Raw genomic sequence first — 16,150 nt, 5'->3', positions numbered from 1 at the left:
CACACTCATTCAGTGACTTGTCCTCTCGGCAAGGCTCTATTTACTTTACACACTTCCCCACACACATAGCGTGCCTGGATGAACTCCATAAACGCAAGCTTCCCAGTCCCGCGGGCACACCGCCATTAAACAGTAGTGGCTTTCCATTGGATTAACACGACATGCAATCATCCATGATCCTATACTATCGTTATTAATGACATTTATGTAACATTGGTACTATTCAATCATGACAGGATCAAAATCTAGAGACGCATTACGCGCAGAAAGAGTTAAATCCCGAATGCCCGGACATTGCGTGTCTTCTAGGGTTTAGCACAGAGAGACACATAAGGTCGGGGTTTCGAGGATTTTCTCTAAAAAAATCCCCTCAAAGCCCACTTGTTTTATTTTTATCACACACATCCTCGCTATTCTGCTGTAAATGCGGATCAGCTATATCACGAAGGCACAGTCGAGCTAATCTGCATTGTAGACACGATTACCGACCTAGATCTAATGAGCCCATGCTGTCAAAGAAGCGAAACATGGGCACGACGATGTCCTTAAATAAACGCGGTTCTGTTAGTGCGTGGGTTGGGTAAATGAATCACTCTCAGCGTTCTAGTCTCTACGCTGTTTGCGTAGAAACCTGCGTTGTCGTTATAGTGACTGCGCAACGCTCAAGTTTCACTTCTGAGGCGAGCTTTTAATGCGCATTGATTTATACGACTTGAGTTTAAACGATTTTGTAGCAAACGGACAAAATAATGGGTATGTAAATACTTTTTACATGTAGTTACACTTTTTAAAATCGAGTCTTTTCACTAAACCGTTGAAAGCAAGCAGAAATGTCACCAAATATGAAAGTTTTAGAGTTCCAGCTAGCGTGTTTTGTTATGCATCGTTGCTAATCTGTTTATGTTGAAAGGATTTAAAATGAAAAGCAAACGCTGCCGTATTAAAAGCCAAGTGTTTCGAAAGGATGAAATGAGACTAAATATTCATCTCTGGTTGATATATATATATATATATATATATATATATATATATATATATATATATATATATATATATATATATATATATCAGAGAGAGAGAGATAGATAGATAGATAGATAGATAGATAGATAGATAGATAGATAGATAGATAGATAGATAGATAGATAGATAATATTCTATAATATTCATATTCATTGCTTATGGGCTTATGTGGTTAATTTAGTATTGATGAGATGCTATTATAGTTTTTATTTTATTTTTTTATTTTTATATTTTTTCGTCTTTCATTTTACTATTAAAGTTTTCTTCATTTCGTTGTGTTTTTGTCATGTTTAGATGTCATTTCAAGATGTCTATGTAGTTTTAATGTTTATTCACCCCCCCCCCCCCCACTTTTTCACTTATTTTAGTATTTCTTTTTAAACTAAATGAAAATTGTTGCCTAGACAACTAGCTGAATAAAAAAACTTAGTTTTATCTATTTTATTATATTATATCTATTTTATTATATCTATTTTATTTATTATATTGTTATTTTATTTCAGTTAACATTTATTTATTTTTTTTAAATTTTTTAAATATATGAGTATAAAAGAGTATGAGTACTTACAACAACAACAACAACAACAAACAATTTATTTCGGTCCTTGCAGTCAATTATTCACAACAAAAATATACATAATAACTGAAAAAGTGGCTGAAGCCACTGCTTATTATGCCTACCCTTTATACATAGGCCTATATATCAAATGAACGTCATACTTTTTTTCCCTTGGACTTGATTACTACAAGATAACACAAGACATTTTCCAAAAACACACATAGATAATTTCAAAAATACACATTTCAAATAATAATACAATAGTTTAAATATTACATACTCAAATATTTCTTATTAAATTATATAATTATTTATCACCTTGTTTTTAAGCATTTTCTTAAATTTACAAAGTGATGTACACAATTTGAATTCCTTGTCACAATTGTTGTATAAGTTTACCCCTTTAACTTCTACTTTTTATATTAGTTCTTGCCCTTATTTTGCTAAACATACATAATCCTCTTAATTTATACTGACTTTTTCTTATTGTGAACAACCTTTGGATACAATTTGGAAGTAAATTATTATATACCTTATACATTACCTGTGCAGTATAAAATCCACTAATCCAGTATAGTACTATAGTAACTTTGATGTGTGATGGTTTGTATTATAGTATCACTATCAGTAAATTCAGTAAAATTAGCATTTTTTTTCTTCTGTCCTATAGAGAAGATCCCTATGGAGATGGCTGATAAAGACGACATGGAGATACACACCCCCTCATACCCCCTACCCCTGGAAATACAGCAGGTAAATAACATTAATTTCTCAGATTTTACACCCCTGCTGTGCAGGTGTAATTGCACAGGTTCTCAGATTTGTTGCTATTATACTCCATCATAATCACAGACACTTCTCATCTCTGCATGATAGAGAGGGAAGTTTGATATTTTGTGATCCGTTGTGCTCTGGGGCAGCTGGAGAGAGATATGAGAAGATCAGCATTCATTCTGTCTGATTTATCAGGTGCATTTGTGTCCTAAAGAGGTCATGTTGCGTTGGCTCGTTCAAAAGAGGTATATTATAAAAATCTACTTTGTTGTAGAAAAAACGTCTCGGTTACGTATGTAACCCTCGTTCCCTGAAGGAGGGAACGGAGACGTACGTCAGTAGTGACCGACGAATTGGGATATCGCTAGAGAGCCCCTATCAGCTTTGAGAGAACTAAAACAAGCCAATGAAATTGGCGTGCGATATTTGCATAATTCGCACCTCCCCTAACAGGTGGATATAAAAAGGGGGGCAGATGCAATCGCACTCTGTTTTTCGCTGAGGAGACAACCGGTGTCCGCACTGCAGCGAGGGTACAGAAACTGTGGCGACGGGACGTACGTCTCCGTTCCCTCCTTCAGGGAACGAGGGTTACATACGTAACCGAGACGTTCCCTTTCAGTCGGTCACGTTCGACGTACGTCAGTAGTGACCGACGAATTGGGATCCCAACTAAAACGCCACAGTTACGAAACCCCTTCCAGTGCCCAGCGCAGGCTCTAGCCGCCCGTCGCACCAAGGGGACGGAGAAGGGGGCGAGCTTACGCCGGGAAGTCTACTGCTGTTCCGATATACCCGCTAAGTACACTAGACTACACTGGGGAAGCGAACCCGTAAGGAACGCTGCGGAAACCACTACCTACCCAGAGGGGAAGGAATTTACATGGAAAACATATGGACTGGCCCGCAGGGCAGAACGCATATGAGTCCCTGGGATGGCTCCACCTGAGTAGGGGAGACTCATCTGACAGGAGAAAGCAGAATCTCTGCTAAGGGAAAGACACGGGCTCACCGTAGGGAGTAACCGTGGACAATACACATATGGAATCACTCACGTAGAGGGATTGCAACATATGGAACCCAACCAACAGACAACATCGAAGATGGATGTTGGTCTGGCATCAGACACTCCGCAATGCCCGAGCCGAAGGTGGAGGTGGAGGAACTCGACAGGGTTCACCGAACGGGGAACACGACTGGAGTCAACAGATGCACATATCCGGCCCAGGGGGCGGGAGTGGCATTGCAAGCCGACACGAGCACAGGTTCAACGCGTCTACCGGCTGGTGGAAGCGATTACACGGGAAGAACCAGCTTACACGTAAGCTAAAAACCCTAGCAAACGTGTTGGGTGTCGCCCAGCCCACAGCTCTACAATCTGTCAGCGAGGCGCCATGAGCCAGCGCCCAGGAAGAGGCCACTCCTCAGGTGGAGTGGGCTCTCAACTCGAACGGGCAAGGCACGCCCTGGGAACATAAGCCAGGGCGATGGCATCCACTAACCAGTGGGCCATCCTCTGCTTGGAGACAGCCTTTCCCTTCTGCTGGTCTCCGTAACAGACAAAGAGCTGATCTGAGGTCCTAAGCTTCAAGTTCTATCCACGTAAACACGCAGGGCGCGAACTGGACAGAGCGAAGCTAGGGCTGGGTCTGCCTCCTCCGAAGGCAGCGCTTGCAGGTTCACTACCTGATCTCCGAAGGGAGTGGTAGGAACCTTGGGCACATATCCAGGCCGGGGTCTCAGGAAGACGTGAGAATCCCCAGGCCCAAATTCCAGGCACGATTCGTCGACCGAAAATGCGTGCAGGTCCCCTACCCTCTTAACATGAGGCCAATGCAACCAGGAGGACGGTCTAAGAGACAGTACTTTTAACTCGACTAATTGCAAAGGCTCAAGGGATGACGCCGAAGTTAGCTAAGAACTAAGGTGAGATCCCTAGAGGGTAAGGAGGGTGGGCGAGGAGGATTCAGTCCCCTCGCCCCCCTCAGGAACCTGATGATCAGACCGTGTTTCCCCAAGGCTTGCCATCAACTGCATGGAGATGTGCAGCGAAGCGGCAACATACACCTTGAGGGTGGAGGGAGACAGCCTTCACTCCAAGCCCTCTTGCAGGAAGGAAAGCACAGATCTGACCGAGCATGATCGGGGGTCCTCTCGTCTTGCGAGAGGAGCACCATTCAACGAATAGGTTCCACTTCAACGCATAGAGGCTCCTCGTGAAGGAGCTCTAGCGGAAGTGATGGTGTCTACGACCGCCTGCGGGAGATCACCCAGAACCTCCGCATCCCGTCCAGGGACCACACGTGGAGGTTCCACAGGTCGGGACGTGGGTGCCATAGGAAGCCCCATCTCTGAGTCAGGAGGTCCTTCCTAAGAGGAATCGGCCAAGGAGGGGCTGTCGTGAGGAGCATTAGGTCCGAAACCCGGGTCCGAGTGACTAATATGGAGCCACTAACAAGACCTGCTCCTCATCCTCCCTGACCTAGCACAGGAGCTGTGCGAGAAGGCTCACTGGGGGAAAACGCATATTGCGTAGGCCCCGGGGCCAGCTGAGTGCCAGGGCATCCGTGCCGAATGACTTGCCGGTCAGGGAAAACCACTGGCCGAGGGCAGTTCCTGGGGAGGCAACAGGACTACCTGGGCCTCGCCAAGGTAGTGCCAGATCAGCTGGACCGCCTGGGGATGGAGCCGCCACTTGCCCGCAAGTGGAGGCTGCCGTAAGAGCTCGTAGGCTGCACGGTTAAGCACACCTGGGACATGAGTGGCCTGAAGCGACCTCAGATGCTTCTGACTCCAAGCAAGAGATGGCAGGCGAGTTGCGATATGCGACGGGAGCGTAGACCAGCCTGATGGTTGATGTACGCAACGGCCGCAGTGCTTGTCCGAGCGGACCAGTACGTGCTTGTCTGACAGCAGCTCCTTGAAGCGGCCCAGTGCAAGACATACTGCTAGCAACTCGAGGCAATTGATATGCCAATGCAGTCGAGGCCCCGTCCAAGACCCGAAACCGCATGCCCGTTGTACATGGCCCCCCATCCGGTGGTAGACGCATCTGTGTGGACCACAGCGTCCAAGGGGCACTCCCGCCCGCAGGAACAAAAGGGTCCGACCACCGGATGAGGGTAGGGCGGCAGCTCCGTGTCACGAGGACACTGAGCGTGCTGCGCTGCCACGGCCATCTCGGGACCCAGTCGCGGAGCCGGTGTTGAAGCGGCCTCATATGGAGCAACCTGAGCGGCGTGAACGCGGCTGCAGATGCCACATGCCCCAGGAGCCTCTGAAGTCTTTCAGTGGGGCCGCCATCCTGCGCTTGAGCGAACTCAGGCAGTTCAACACCGACTGGACGCGCTCCTCAGAGAGGCGCACAATCCGGGCGACCGAGTCTAGCTTGAGACTGAGAAAAGAGATCCTCTGCCCGGGGGCGAGTTTGCTCTTGTCCCAGCTGACCCAAAGACCCAACAGGCTGAGGTGAGCTAAACCATCTCCCTGTGTACGCACAACTGCTTCGCGAGCTGGCCAGGAACAACCAGTCGTCGAGGCAGTCGAGAATGCGAACGCCCTGTTCCTTGAGGGGAACAATGGCCACCTCCGCAACCATGTAAGGCGTGGAGCGACAGGGCCAGCCCGAAGGGTAGGAGTTTGTACTGACATGCTCGACCCGAGCGCAGAATCGAGACATGAAAGTATGCATCCTTCAGGTCGAATGCTGCAAACCAAACCCCGGGACGGACGCACTCGAAAATGCGCTTCTGCATGAGCACCTTAAACGGCAGCCTGAAGGTACCGGTTCAAGACGCGCAGATCCAGGATTGGCCATAGCCCACCGCCCTTTAGGGTACAATGAAGTAGGGCTGAACCTGACTTCAAATCGGCTGGAGGGACCGGCTCGATTGTATCCCTCGCCAGGAGGACAGCAATCTCCACTCGGAGAACAGGTGCAATGTCCAACGACACCCAAGTGAAGTGGACACCCCTGGACGCCGGAGGACACCGGGCGAACTGAATCGCATAGCCGAGTCTGATATGCGAATGAGCCAGCGGAACGGGCTGGGGGCACTAACCAGGCCTCCAGGCACCGAGCCAGCTGAACCAAACGCACCACAGACGTACCGGGGGTGGGGCAGCGAACCAGAGTACGGGGACCCGACTCGGGCAGCATGGTAGCGGCCCAGAGTGTGATCAGACTCTGCGAGGTAGCAGTGCGTATGGGAGACGGCACACGGGGCGCGGCCTGCACCAACACACTGACACCTGCTGGCGAGGTGAGAGGGGGCTGGGAGTAGCAACGCGGGGCGCTGCACACCGCCAGCCACACTCTTGGGACGTAGAGGATCGGAAAACAGTTCTTAGTGGGTACCGCTGGACTCCGGAGAGCCAGCGGCGGAACAGACCAATTCTCCACCCGGCCCTCCTCCGGGGAGGGAGCGATGCGAGCATCGTCCCCCGAAAGAACCGTTTACGTCAGCTCCAGGTCGCCATATCTCCAGGACCGTCTCCCGCTAGTCAGGTGACTGCGGGTTGAGCGGGCTGGGTTCAAGGCCAGTTTGTGAGATGAGCGCATCGAGAAAGCCCACTTTGACGACGGCACATCCCAGCAAGACTCGCCAGGGGTGTTTCTGGACCACCATGGTGGACATTGTCTGGCCAGGGGCCTGCGCTATGATTTGCATCCTGCGTAGCTCAACCCCGACTCAGAACTACCCACATGCAATGAGTGCTTTGACCTACTGCAGATTTGCCAGGGGCCAAGACTCATGCAGGGCAGAGGTGGTGTGCCCGTAGCACTGCCACCCCACCCTAGGGGGTAGTGAGAGAGAAAAAACTTGTAGTGCAGATTATGACCCTCTTGGTGTTCCATATTAACGCCAAAAAAGGCCACAAACTGCCAAGTTTTTTCATGCACATCCGGGCTAAGCCAGGGGGCGGGGCAAGGCGAGTACGCGTCGCACGACACCCCCAGGGGCCCGGGAAAGCATGGTTGCAAAGTCTGAATCCGATTCGGCATGAGCACACCACAACCGTGGGACGCTCAGCCTCATCTTCATGTTCAGAGTCCAACAATACTCTCTCCAATGTAGCAGTCGACATCTGATCCTCTGCTGGAGCCCTGACTAAGATGTTAGGTCCTCCATATTTATTTTAAGGAGGACCAGCAACACATGCAGAAGCTATCAGCCATGTTGGACGGTGAACGTGGCCGCCCAACTGGACGACACACGGCACCCTGGGCACCGACGTGGCCATGTTGTTTCTAAACATGATCCACCCACGAACATAGTCACAACATGTTTGCGATGCACTAGAGGAGTGGGGGGCCCACGGAGAATGACTCGGCGGGTATTGCCCCACTGTGATCCTCTGGTCACCCAGGCTTATTAACCAAAGTAGCACTTTTCTGATTCAGAAAAATAACTAGATCGGGGAATAAGTGAGGGGACTCCACCTCATTAAAGGCAGCCGAGTTTCGACCGTGCATCTAGAGCGCCAGACAGCGCGCAGGGTTGCCGTGGCAACGCGCGCTGTCAGCCGGCAATTCGACGGCACACGGCGCGCTGAGCGCTCAAGCCCTTACGAGAAAGGCGAGCAAACAACGTGCCGACGTGGACATATTTCCATAAGAAAATATGACCACCCACAAACACAGTCTCAGCACGCTAAGCAGACATGAGAGAAAATGATCGTGGCCGTCAGAGAGGATAGGAAACGACCGCCTCCAGAAACGCACAGACAGAATGACATCTTGAAAAAGACGCAGTGTCTGTCTGTGAAGCTCTTTTAGAAGGGGAAACTTCAGCTCTTTTGTGTCGAGACACACAGGGAGCGTCACGACGTGTTTAGAAAAACACAGGAGGAACCAGACCAAATCGCAGGCCATGTTTGTGGAATTACAGCGGAACGCTGGGAAAACAGTAGATGTTTCCACCCGGCTCACTCCAACTCGCGACCAAAAGTTTGCTAGGATGAAAGTCTTGGTCAATCAACAGGTTTTGAAATACCAAATTGTTTTTATTTTTTCGTTTAAAGGGGTCATGACATGAGAAATCAAATTTGCCTTGATCTTTTGGCATATAAGAGGTCTTTGTATCATTAAATATCCTGCAAGTTTCATAGCTTAAAATATCCTCCCCATTATAAACAAAGCATTTATTTAATCAAGCTCCAAAAATGGCTTGTTTGGATTTTGTGGCATTTGTGACGTCACACGGGCAAATACATTTGCATATGACTTCCTCAAAAGCAAGACATCGATGAATAATTATATCATCGCACCATAGGCCCCGCCCACTGGCATTCAGTCGCTTAATGGCTGACATTTGCCTACACTGGATGTGTTATTCTTAAATGACAGCGATTTACCTGTGTCTATTAAACCCTTGACAAGTACGATCACAGCGAACATTCAAATCTGTGTTTGTTCTGCCGCTGAGCCAGAGAGAGCAGTTGTCATGAATAAGTATGAAACAGCTTCTCAAACAGTCTTTTCAACCACACAGTATCATTATTTCTGTCTTACAATAATTCAAATCATCACAGAAGTAAAAGTTTATAGTTCAGATATAAACACCGATGTCTACGGTAGTGATGAAAATAGACTAATCACCTTTGGAAAGTAGCTTGACGCTTCAAATAAAGTATCAATTACATCGTAACACCAGTAGGTGGCGACAAGTGACTGTTAAAAAATGTTTGTGTCATTGAATCATTCACTCAATTGATTCATTCAAAAACGAATGAATGAAACAAGTGAAATGTTTATGAATGAGTCGCTGAATCATTCATTCAAACTGTTAAATATTTTTTTAAAATAGAATTTACATTTTGTCAGAACTTTCATTAAATGTCATGTTATTTTATTCAGTTGTCTATTCGTGGGAGAATTGTGATCCATATTTTAAACAAAAAAAAAAAAGTGTGATTCTCAATGAATCTATAATTGTGTAGATCTATATACAGTAGGGATGGGCATTTCAAGCAAAAATAATATTCGAAAATTGCTGGGAATTATTCGATTATTATTCGAAAATCGCACCCCTCCCCCACACCCGCGCATCAACACACAAACAGTGGGAGAGAGACCATTCATGGTTTCAATCTGTATGATATTGATAAACTGTTTAATTCATTGGAGATTATGCTGTCTTAACTCAAGCCATATAATGATTGTAATGTGCTAAAACATATTAATATGTTCGTTAATATAAGTGAAAGTAAAATCTGCATGGCCATTCATAACAGTGCGAAGCAGAGCGAGCGCTTTCAATTAATTCCTACGTTGAGCTTCCGGAGGAATAAACTGAAAATGCTCGCTCTCCGCCAGTGTGGACTATCAGTGACGCTCGCTCGCGGCGTTCGCCTCGCTTTTGTCCAATCCGGCACCTTTTTGTGGACACGCACCATGAATGACTGAGGGGATTTTACTTTCACTTTCAAATTAGCGCCAATTCGGGAGCGGTGACAAGTTATGATACCGATGTTGTTCCTGAACACCGGCAACACTGACTATCGCAGCAAGCTTACCTCAAGCCATATTGATTTTAGTCTGCCCAAACTCGTTATATCATTGTGAACAGCCTGAATGACGGCACGTGTGTCGTGTGAACACTGATTTTAACGTCTCTGTTATATGCCACGCTTGTCTATGTTCTGCTGTTAACAGCTTTTTAGGTGCGTTATTGGCAGCGTGCGCGCCTCCCTCTGGTTACATGAACGTGTCACCATTGGAAACATGAGGATTTTTTTAAGACGACAATCGCACAACCTATGCAATATTCTATAATTAAATCGACTAATCGAATATTCGAAAATCGTGACACATCCCTAATATACAGATGCGTGTTCAGTTTCTGACATACTCCATGCACTTGTATGTTTGTTCGGAGCATTTGACTGAAGATGTTTTGTAAACGAGGCACAGTGTAATGAAGAGTTTGCAAAGAAAAATTTGTTGAAAGATGAAGCAGCAACTGTATTGGATCTGACAGCAGCTGCATCACAAACTTTGTAAACAATAAACAATTTGAAAATGCTTTGTCTGTAAATGACGATTTTATATGGATAATATTTTCAAAACACTCGTGTGCAATAGCGAGTGAGCTATGCAATGATGTTAGCCAATCATAACAGTGACCATTTACTGACAAGCCTTAAAGGAGTCGATATTAAAATAATAAAAATGTCATGACACCTTTTAAAGTAAAAAAAAAAAAAAACTTTTTATTTAAAGCCTTATATGGATATTTAAATAGACTGTCTATCAGGAACATCACTGCTATTTATATGCATAAGGTTATTTTTGCTCTCTTGTTCCACAAAGGAACTGAAACTCGGTCACTGAGATACCTAACCTACGCTGACCATGTTTATCTCAGAGGATAAAAGCGTAAAAGTCACATGTACACGTTTTGTCCTAAGATGCCCTCAGTTTATGCAACGTATTTACATAGGGAGGATCCCAATTAAATGAACACCTCATGCTATTGTTTTCTATGGCCTAGATTCACTGCGTGCCACTCACAGGTTGAACACAAGGTCAAAAATGGCTTCAAGCTATAAACAATTAATTTAATGACTTTTATATGACTCGTAAATGTGACGTTTCAGATATCAAACAAAAATGATAAAGTACATCTGACTTTTAACAAACACCAACACTAACTTCTCTCTCTTAGGAATTTCAGATTGAATTCCCTTCCTGTTTTTTCCTTTCTGGCTTTAACCCACATCCGCCGGTTTTATAATGTTCAGCCTTTCCACTATTCATTTTTGATGTTAGCGTGGCAAGTGGCTCCACTGTGACAAGAGAAATGATGGAGATCCCACTGAGTCTCACTATGGTGCCTCTCTCTAGCTCTGCTTCTCACTAAATAATGAATGGGACAAAAACCAGCCACATTTTCTACCTTGGGAGACATGGGGGGATAATGGCGGCACATGTTGCTTGTTCAAAGGCATGATAGTAACCTCAGCTCCCTCCGCTGCTCAGCTTCCACACACAAACAACACATTCTCTCGCCTCTCACCTGTCTCTGCTGTGCATCTTGGGCTAGGTCAAAAAACGAACTAATCTAGTGCAAGATGCAAGTATATTTTGGTATATTGTGTAAATAACATGCGAGGTAACTTTATCAGGAACTGCAGTATAAAGCATGTGGTTTAAATGGCAAGAATGATGTTCTACTTTTACCTTTAAAATTTGGCATCACAGTTTTATTGAGGATGTCTTAAGATTTTTTTTTCTTCCATCCCAAACTCCATATGGCGACACATACGTGAACTATTACTCCCTTAAAGCCACCAATACGTGAGTTCAGATGTTTTTATTAGAGGAAGTCTTTCACATAGAGACTGGCTCAGACTTTCACAAGTCTCTGAGTCAAGTCTCAAACCCTTTATGGTAATAGTTTTCCCAGTTTTTGTTCTGGAAAAAAAGGGATTTCCTTCTTCATTAAGTCATGCATACACTATCAATAAAATGTTGTTTTTTTGTTGTTGAAAGAAACCAGTACTTTTATTCAGCAATGATGCATTAAATTGATCAAAAGTGACAGTAAAGGCATTTATGATTTTACTAAAGATTTTGATTTCAAATAAAAAAAAACACTACAGATTTAATGAGAAAACACTCATCAATGGTGTTGACTTATGAAATCGCACATGGCTTGTTTGAAAGCATATTAAAAACACCACATAGACATATAAACAACTTTAAAAACTTGATTCATCTACTTAGCAATGTTTTTAAAGACCACTTTAAAAACATTTTAAAAAATTAACTTTTGAATGTTGTATATCTAAAATATCAATGTTTTAAATGTTTTAGAGAACATTTACCTAAAATATATGATACTGCGAGTTGCCTCTGCATTGCTATGTAGATTCATATTTATCTGTATAACAATGCAATTTTTTTTTTATTAAGGAACTGAATTTATATATATTTATATATATTTTAAATGAAAATTTCTGGCAAAATTTCTCTCTGTTGGCAGGTGTAAATTTGTATCCTGTTATCATTGGCTTCTAAGTAGAATGTATAGATTATGGATGAGTTGTGAGCTGAAATTTCCTCCTTTATAACTCAAAGCTTCTGTGAAAAAAGCCGTAGCAAAAAAAGAAGCGTTCTTATTTCTCTCCCATAAGAACAATAGAAGACAACGCTCCACCCCCATCACTTTCAGTTTGTTTGTCTCCATGTGCATTGGGCTGTAGATCAACATGCGGGCAAAGGTGATTCTTCCCAGCCACTGCCCTTCTTCTCCCACCACGCAAGGAAGTGTGTGTGAAGGCGGAAGAGGAAGGAAGGAATTGGGGAACTCATCCAGGCGTCAAATTCGCCCATGAGTGCTGAAGGCCATCGTCTGCCCCCTCCTTGCCCCAAGTCCTATAGTCTACACCCCCTTCCCCAATTCAACAGCCATCCTGCTGTCATGTAATGTGTTGGCACTGTGGGTCCAGATGAGAATCTCAGCATTGGCTCATGGTACAGTGAGCACCACGGGGGGTCTTTATCTCCATGAAAATCCACAAAGCTGCAGTCACGAACCGTCCTCTCATTCACGTGCTCCACTCACAAACACCCACATGCTTGCTTTGAAACATACTGTAATTTAGGGAAATTAAGGAAAAATCAAGGAGAAATTCCTTAGCTGCTTACTCTTTTTCGTGATCAGCGGTGTCCAAGGCTATTTCATGGCTAGGAGGAGATGAGAGAAGATCAAATACAAAGGAAATGAGAGGCAGAAATTGACACTGGAACCAGTTCTGGAGTCTTAAAAGGATAAATTAAATTCTTTTATATTTACTCACTGTCATGGAGTTTCAAACATGGCCGTAACCACTGTAGACACTGAGGGGGACAAGTCCCCCCCAATTATAAGATGTGGCCAAATTATCCCCTGCCAAATATTTGATGTTCTTGCAGCTGCTCTTCTTCACTTCATTACACTCTGACCTGTTTGTTTTGATAAAAAAAAAAATAATAATAAAAAAAAAAATGTAAAGGTAGGATAGAAAATTTCAGAGAGGCTTTTTTAATATTTAGACTACTTCTGTTATTGATTGCTATCAGAATATTAAGAGAGTTTCAACCAGTATAACAAAAGTGTTTGTGAAAATCATTGCCTACATTAGATTTAAAAGTTACAGTTTTAGGCTCTTCTTCCTCAGTGCTCTAACAGCTCGACAATTGCAAAATATCTTCACTTTTTTCCTAAAATAACTTCAAAATATAAACTTCAATATGTTTTAAAAACAATTTACTATATAATTGTTTATCATTAACAGTAATATCCAATGACTGTCCATTTTGTAATTGTCTATTAAATTTTGCAGTTTTGAACTGAAAATGTATACTTTTTTATATGATTAATATAATAAATTATTGAATATATGTGACAAGAATCATCAACAGAGCAGTTTGCAATATATTAGATGTTAAATTAACAAAATACTATAGTATGTTATGCAGTATTAAAGGAAGATTTTGGCAAAATGAAAATTCTTTAGCTGTTGTTCACTGCAATGGTAAAATTTGTAGTAAATAAACATTTTTTTCTGGCTGTTCATCGCATAAAGCTATCATATAGCTTCAAGAAAATAAGCATATAGTCATATTAACTTCTTTTATGATTTTTTTGTCCTTTTTTTAACAATATACAGTATGTTAATCGAACACACACATGCACAAAAACGTAGGTTTTCTCTCACCAAAATGTTTAAGACATAGCCTTTGTTTCAAACAATATACTTTTATTTTTTAGGTGGACACAAAAGTAGAATTATGATATATGAAGCTCTTACATAAAATGTTCAGTTCATAGGTTATAGTCAAACGTATAAAAAAAAGTATAAAAAAATCATAAAAGAAGTTAATATGACTATATGCTTATAGTCTTGAAGCTATATGATAGCTTTATGTGATGAACAGCCAGAATTGATGTTTATTTACTAAAAATGTTACCATTGCAGTGAACAACAACTAAAGAATTTTCATTTTTGGTGAAATTCTCCTTTAATGCTGCATAACAATGCTGCAAAACATATTACACAGACAATTTCAGGTGTAGCTCTGTCATGTTTCAAGCATCTAAAACCTTTGCTTGTGACCCAACTTAACTGTACCATCACAAAAAAAGATTTAAATTTTTTTATTAGAGGAAATTCATAACAGGTTTCTTTGTGTAGCGGTTGGAGAGGGTTTGTTAATTTGCTGAGGTATTGGGGGTATGTTGCGTGCCTGTAACACTGACCCACTTCTGACACCGGATTTGATGGGGGCAGATGAGAAGAGGGGTGGGGTGGGTAGAAAAAAGATTAGGGGTCTGTTTTTAAAGACCGTGGCACGTAAACTGCTCTTGCCTAACTGGTGCATGAGACAATAACCTCTGATGCTTGATGATGGCAGAAAGATTCCATTTAAATTAATTATGGCTCTTTCCTTGATAAGACCTCTGCTGTTATTTTCAGCCCCCCTGCTATGTGTCATATGTTTAATTCAGCTCGTCCCTGGGAATTGTGGCAAGTGCCATCATATCAATTAAAAAGTCATAAAATAGGCTTATTTTGGCTTTGATGTGACCTTAAAGGGAGTTCACCCAATAATGCTGTCATCATTTACTCACCCTCAAGTTGTTCCAAAGCTGTATGAGTTTCTTTCTCCTGTTGTACACATGAGAAGATATATTAAAGAATGTTGGTATCCATTGACTGCAATAGTATTTTTTCTTCCTACTCTGGAAGTCAGTAGGTGCCATCAACTGTCTGGTTACCCACATTCTTTAAAATATCTTCTTTTGTGTTCAACAGAAGAAAGAAACTCGCACAGATTTGGAACCGCTTGAGGGTGAATAAATGATGACAACATTTTCATGTTTGAGTGAACTATCCCTTTAAGTGGGAAGTGTGTCATTTCTGCAAAACTAGCAGCATTAAAAGGAATTGCAGTCTATTTGTTTTAGTGTTTACAACAACATTGGCATCATTTGGGATGACCTCTTTGTCAAATAATAGAAAAAAGGGCTTGTCTGAAGTCATTATTTTTGCAATTCTCTTTAGTGCCGCTAATAGCATACACACTTCACCTTTCATTTGACTTCCCAGACTATTTTAAAATGTCTCCCCGGCATAAAATCTCAGTCAAATACATATGGAAGCTTGTTTCCTCCACTTAATAAAAAAATAAAAAAAGGTAATTGTGACTTTTTTTCTCACAATTGTGAGTTTGCATTTCACAATTCTGACTTTTTCTCTCAGATTTGCGAGATTTAAACTTGCAATTGCGAGTTAAGTCAGAATCACATGATATAAAGTAAGAATGGTGAGATACAAAGTAACAATTCTGACTTTTCTCTTGAAATTGTGAGTTTTTAATCACGCAATTCTGACTTTTTAACTTGCAAATTTGAGAGTTTATATCTCGCAATTCTGACTTTATAACTTCCAGTTCTGACTTTATAACTCGCAATTGCGAGAAAATACTCAGAATTGTGAGAAAAAAAATTGCAATTACCTTTTTTTATTTTTTGTTTAAAGGTGCACTCTAAAAAATGGTGGGTTAAAAACAACCCAAGTTGGGTTCAAAATGGACAAACCCAGCGATTGGGTTGTTTTAAACCAGCATTTGGGTTAAATATTTGCCCAACCTTCTGGGTAGTTTTATTTAAACCAACTATTGTTTAAAAATTGCTATATGGCTAGCTTAAAATGAACCTAAAATAGTTGGGAAACTAAAAACCAGATGCAATTAGAGACAACAATAATAGAGAAAAGGTGAATGTTTATTTATAAGCTTTAATA

At 42.7% G+C, this 16,150-nt stretch overlaps 1 protein-coding gene across 12 annotated transcripts in view; it reads left to right on the top strand.

Moving 5' to 3' along the window:
* The first annotated feature begins 661 nt into the window (after nucleotides 1–661).
* The window catches only part of lekr1 (Leucine-, glutamate- and lysine-rich protein 1), a 228,019-nt gene continuing 212,530 nt past the window's right edge, over nucleotides 662–16,150 (top strand). For all 12 annotated transcript variants that reach the window (XR_010895534.1, XR_010895536.1, XR_010895538.1 and 9 more), the window contains exons 1-2: nucleotides 662–753; nucleotides 2,253–2,335. Coding sequence is in view for 6 of the 12 variants with exons in the window: in XM_067390612.1 (XP_067246713.1) it covers nucleotides 750–753; nucleotides 2,253–2,335 (87 nt within the window). In the remaining 6 variants the exon portion in view is untranslated. The remainder of the gene's footprint in view (nucleotides 754–2,252; nucleotides 2,336–16,150) is intronic.

Source organism: Chanodichthys erythropterus, chromosome 7 (assembly GCF_024489055.1).
Source record: "Chanodichthys erythropterus isolate Z2021 chromosome 7, ASM2448905v1, whole genome shotgun sequence".
In the NCBI taxonomy this organism is placed as follows: domain Eukaryota; kingdom Metazoa; phylum Chordata; class Actinopteri; order Cypriniformes; family Xenocyprididae; genus Chanodichthys; species Chanodichthys erythropterus.
This window is presented reverse-complemented; position numbering and strand designations above follow the sequence as displayed.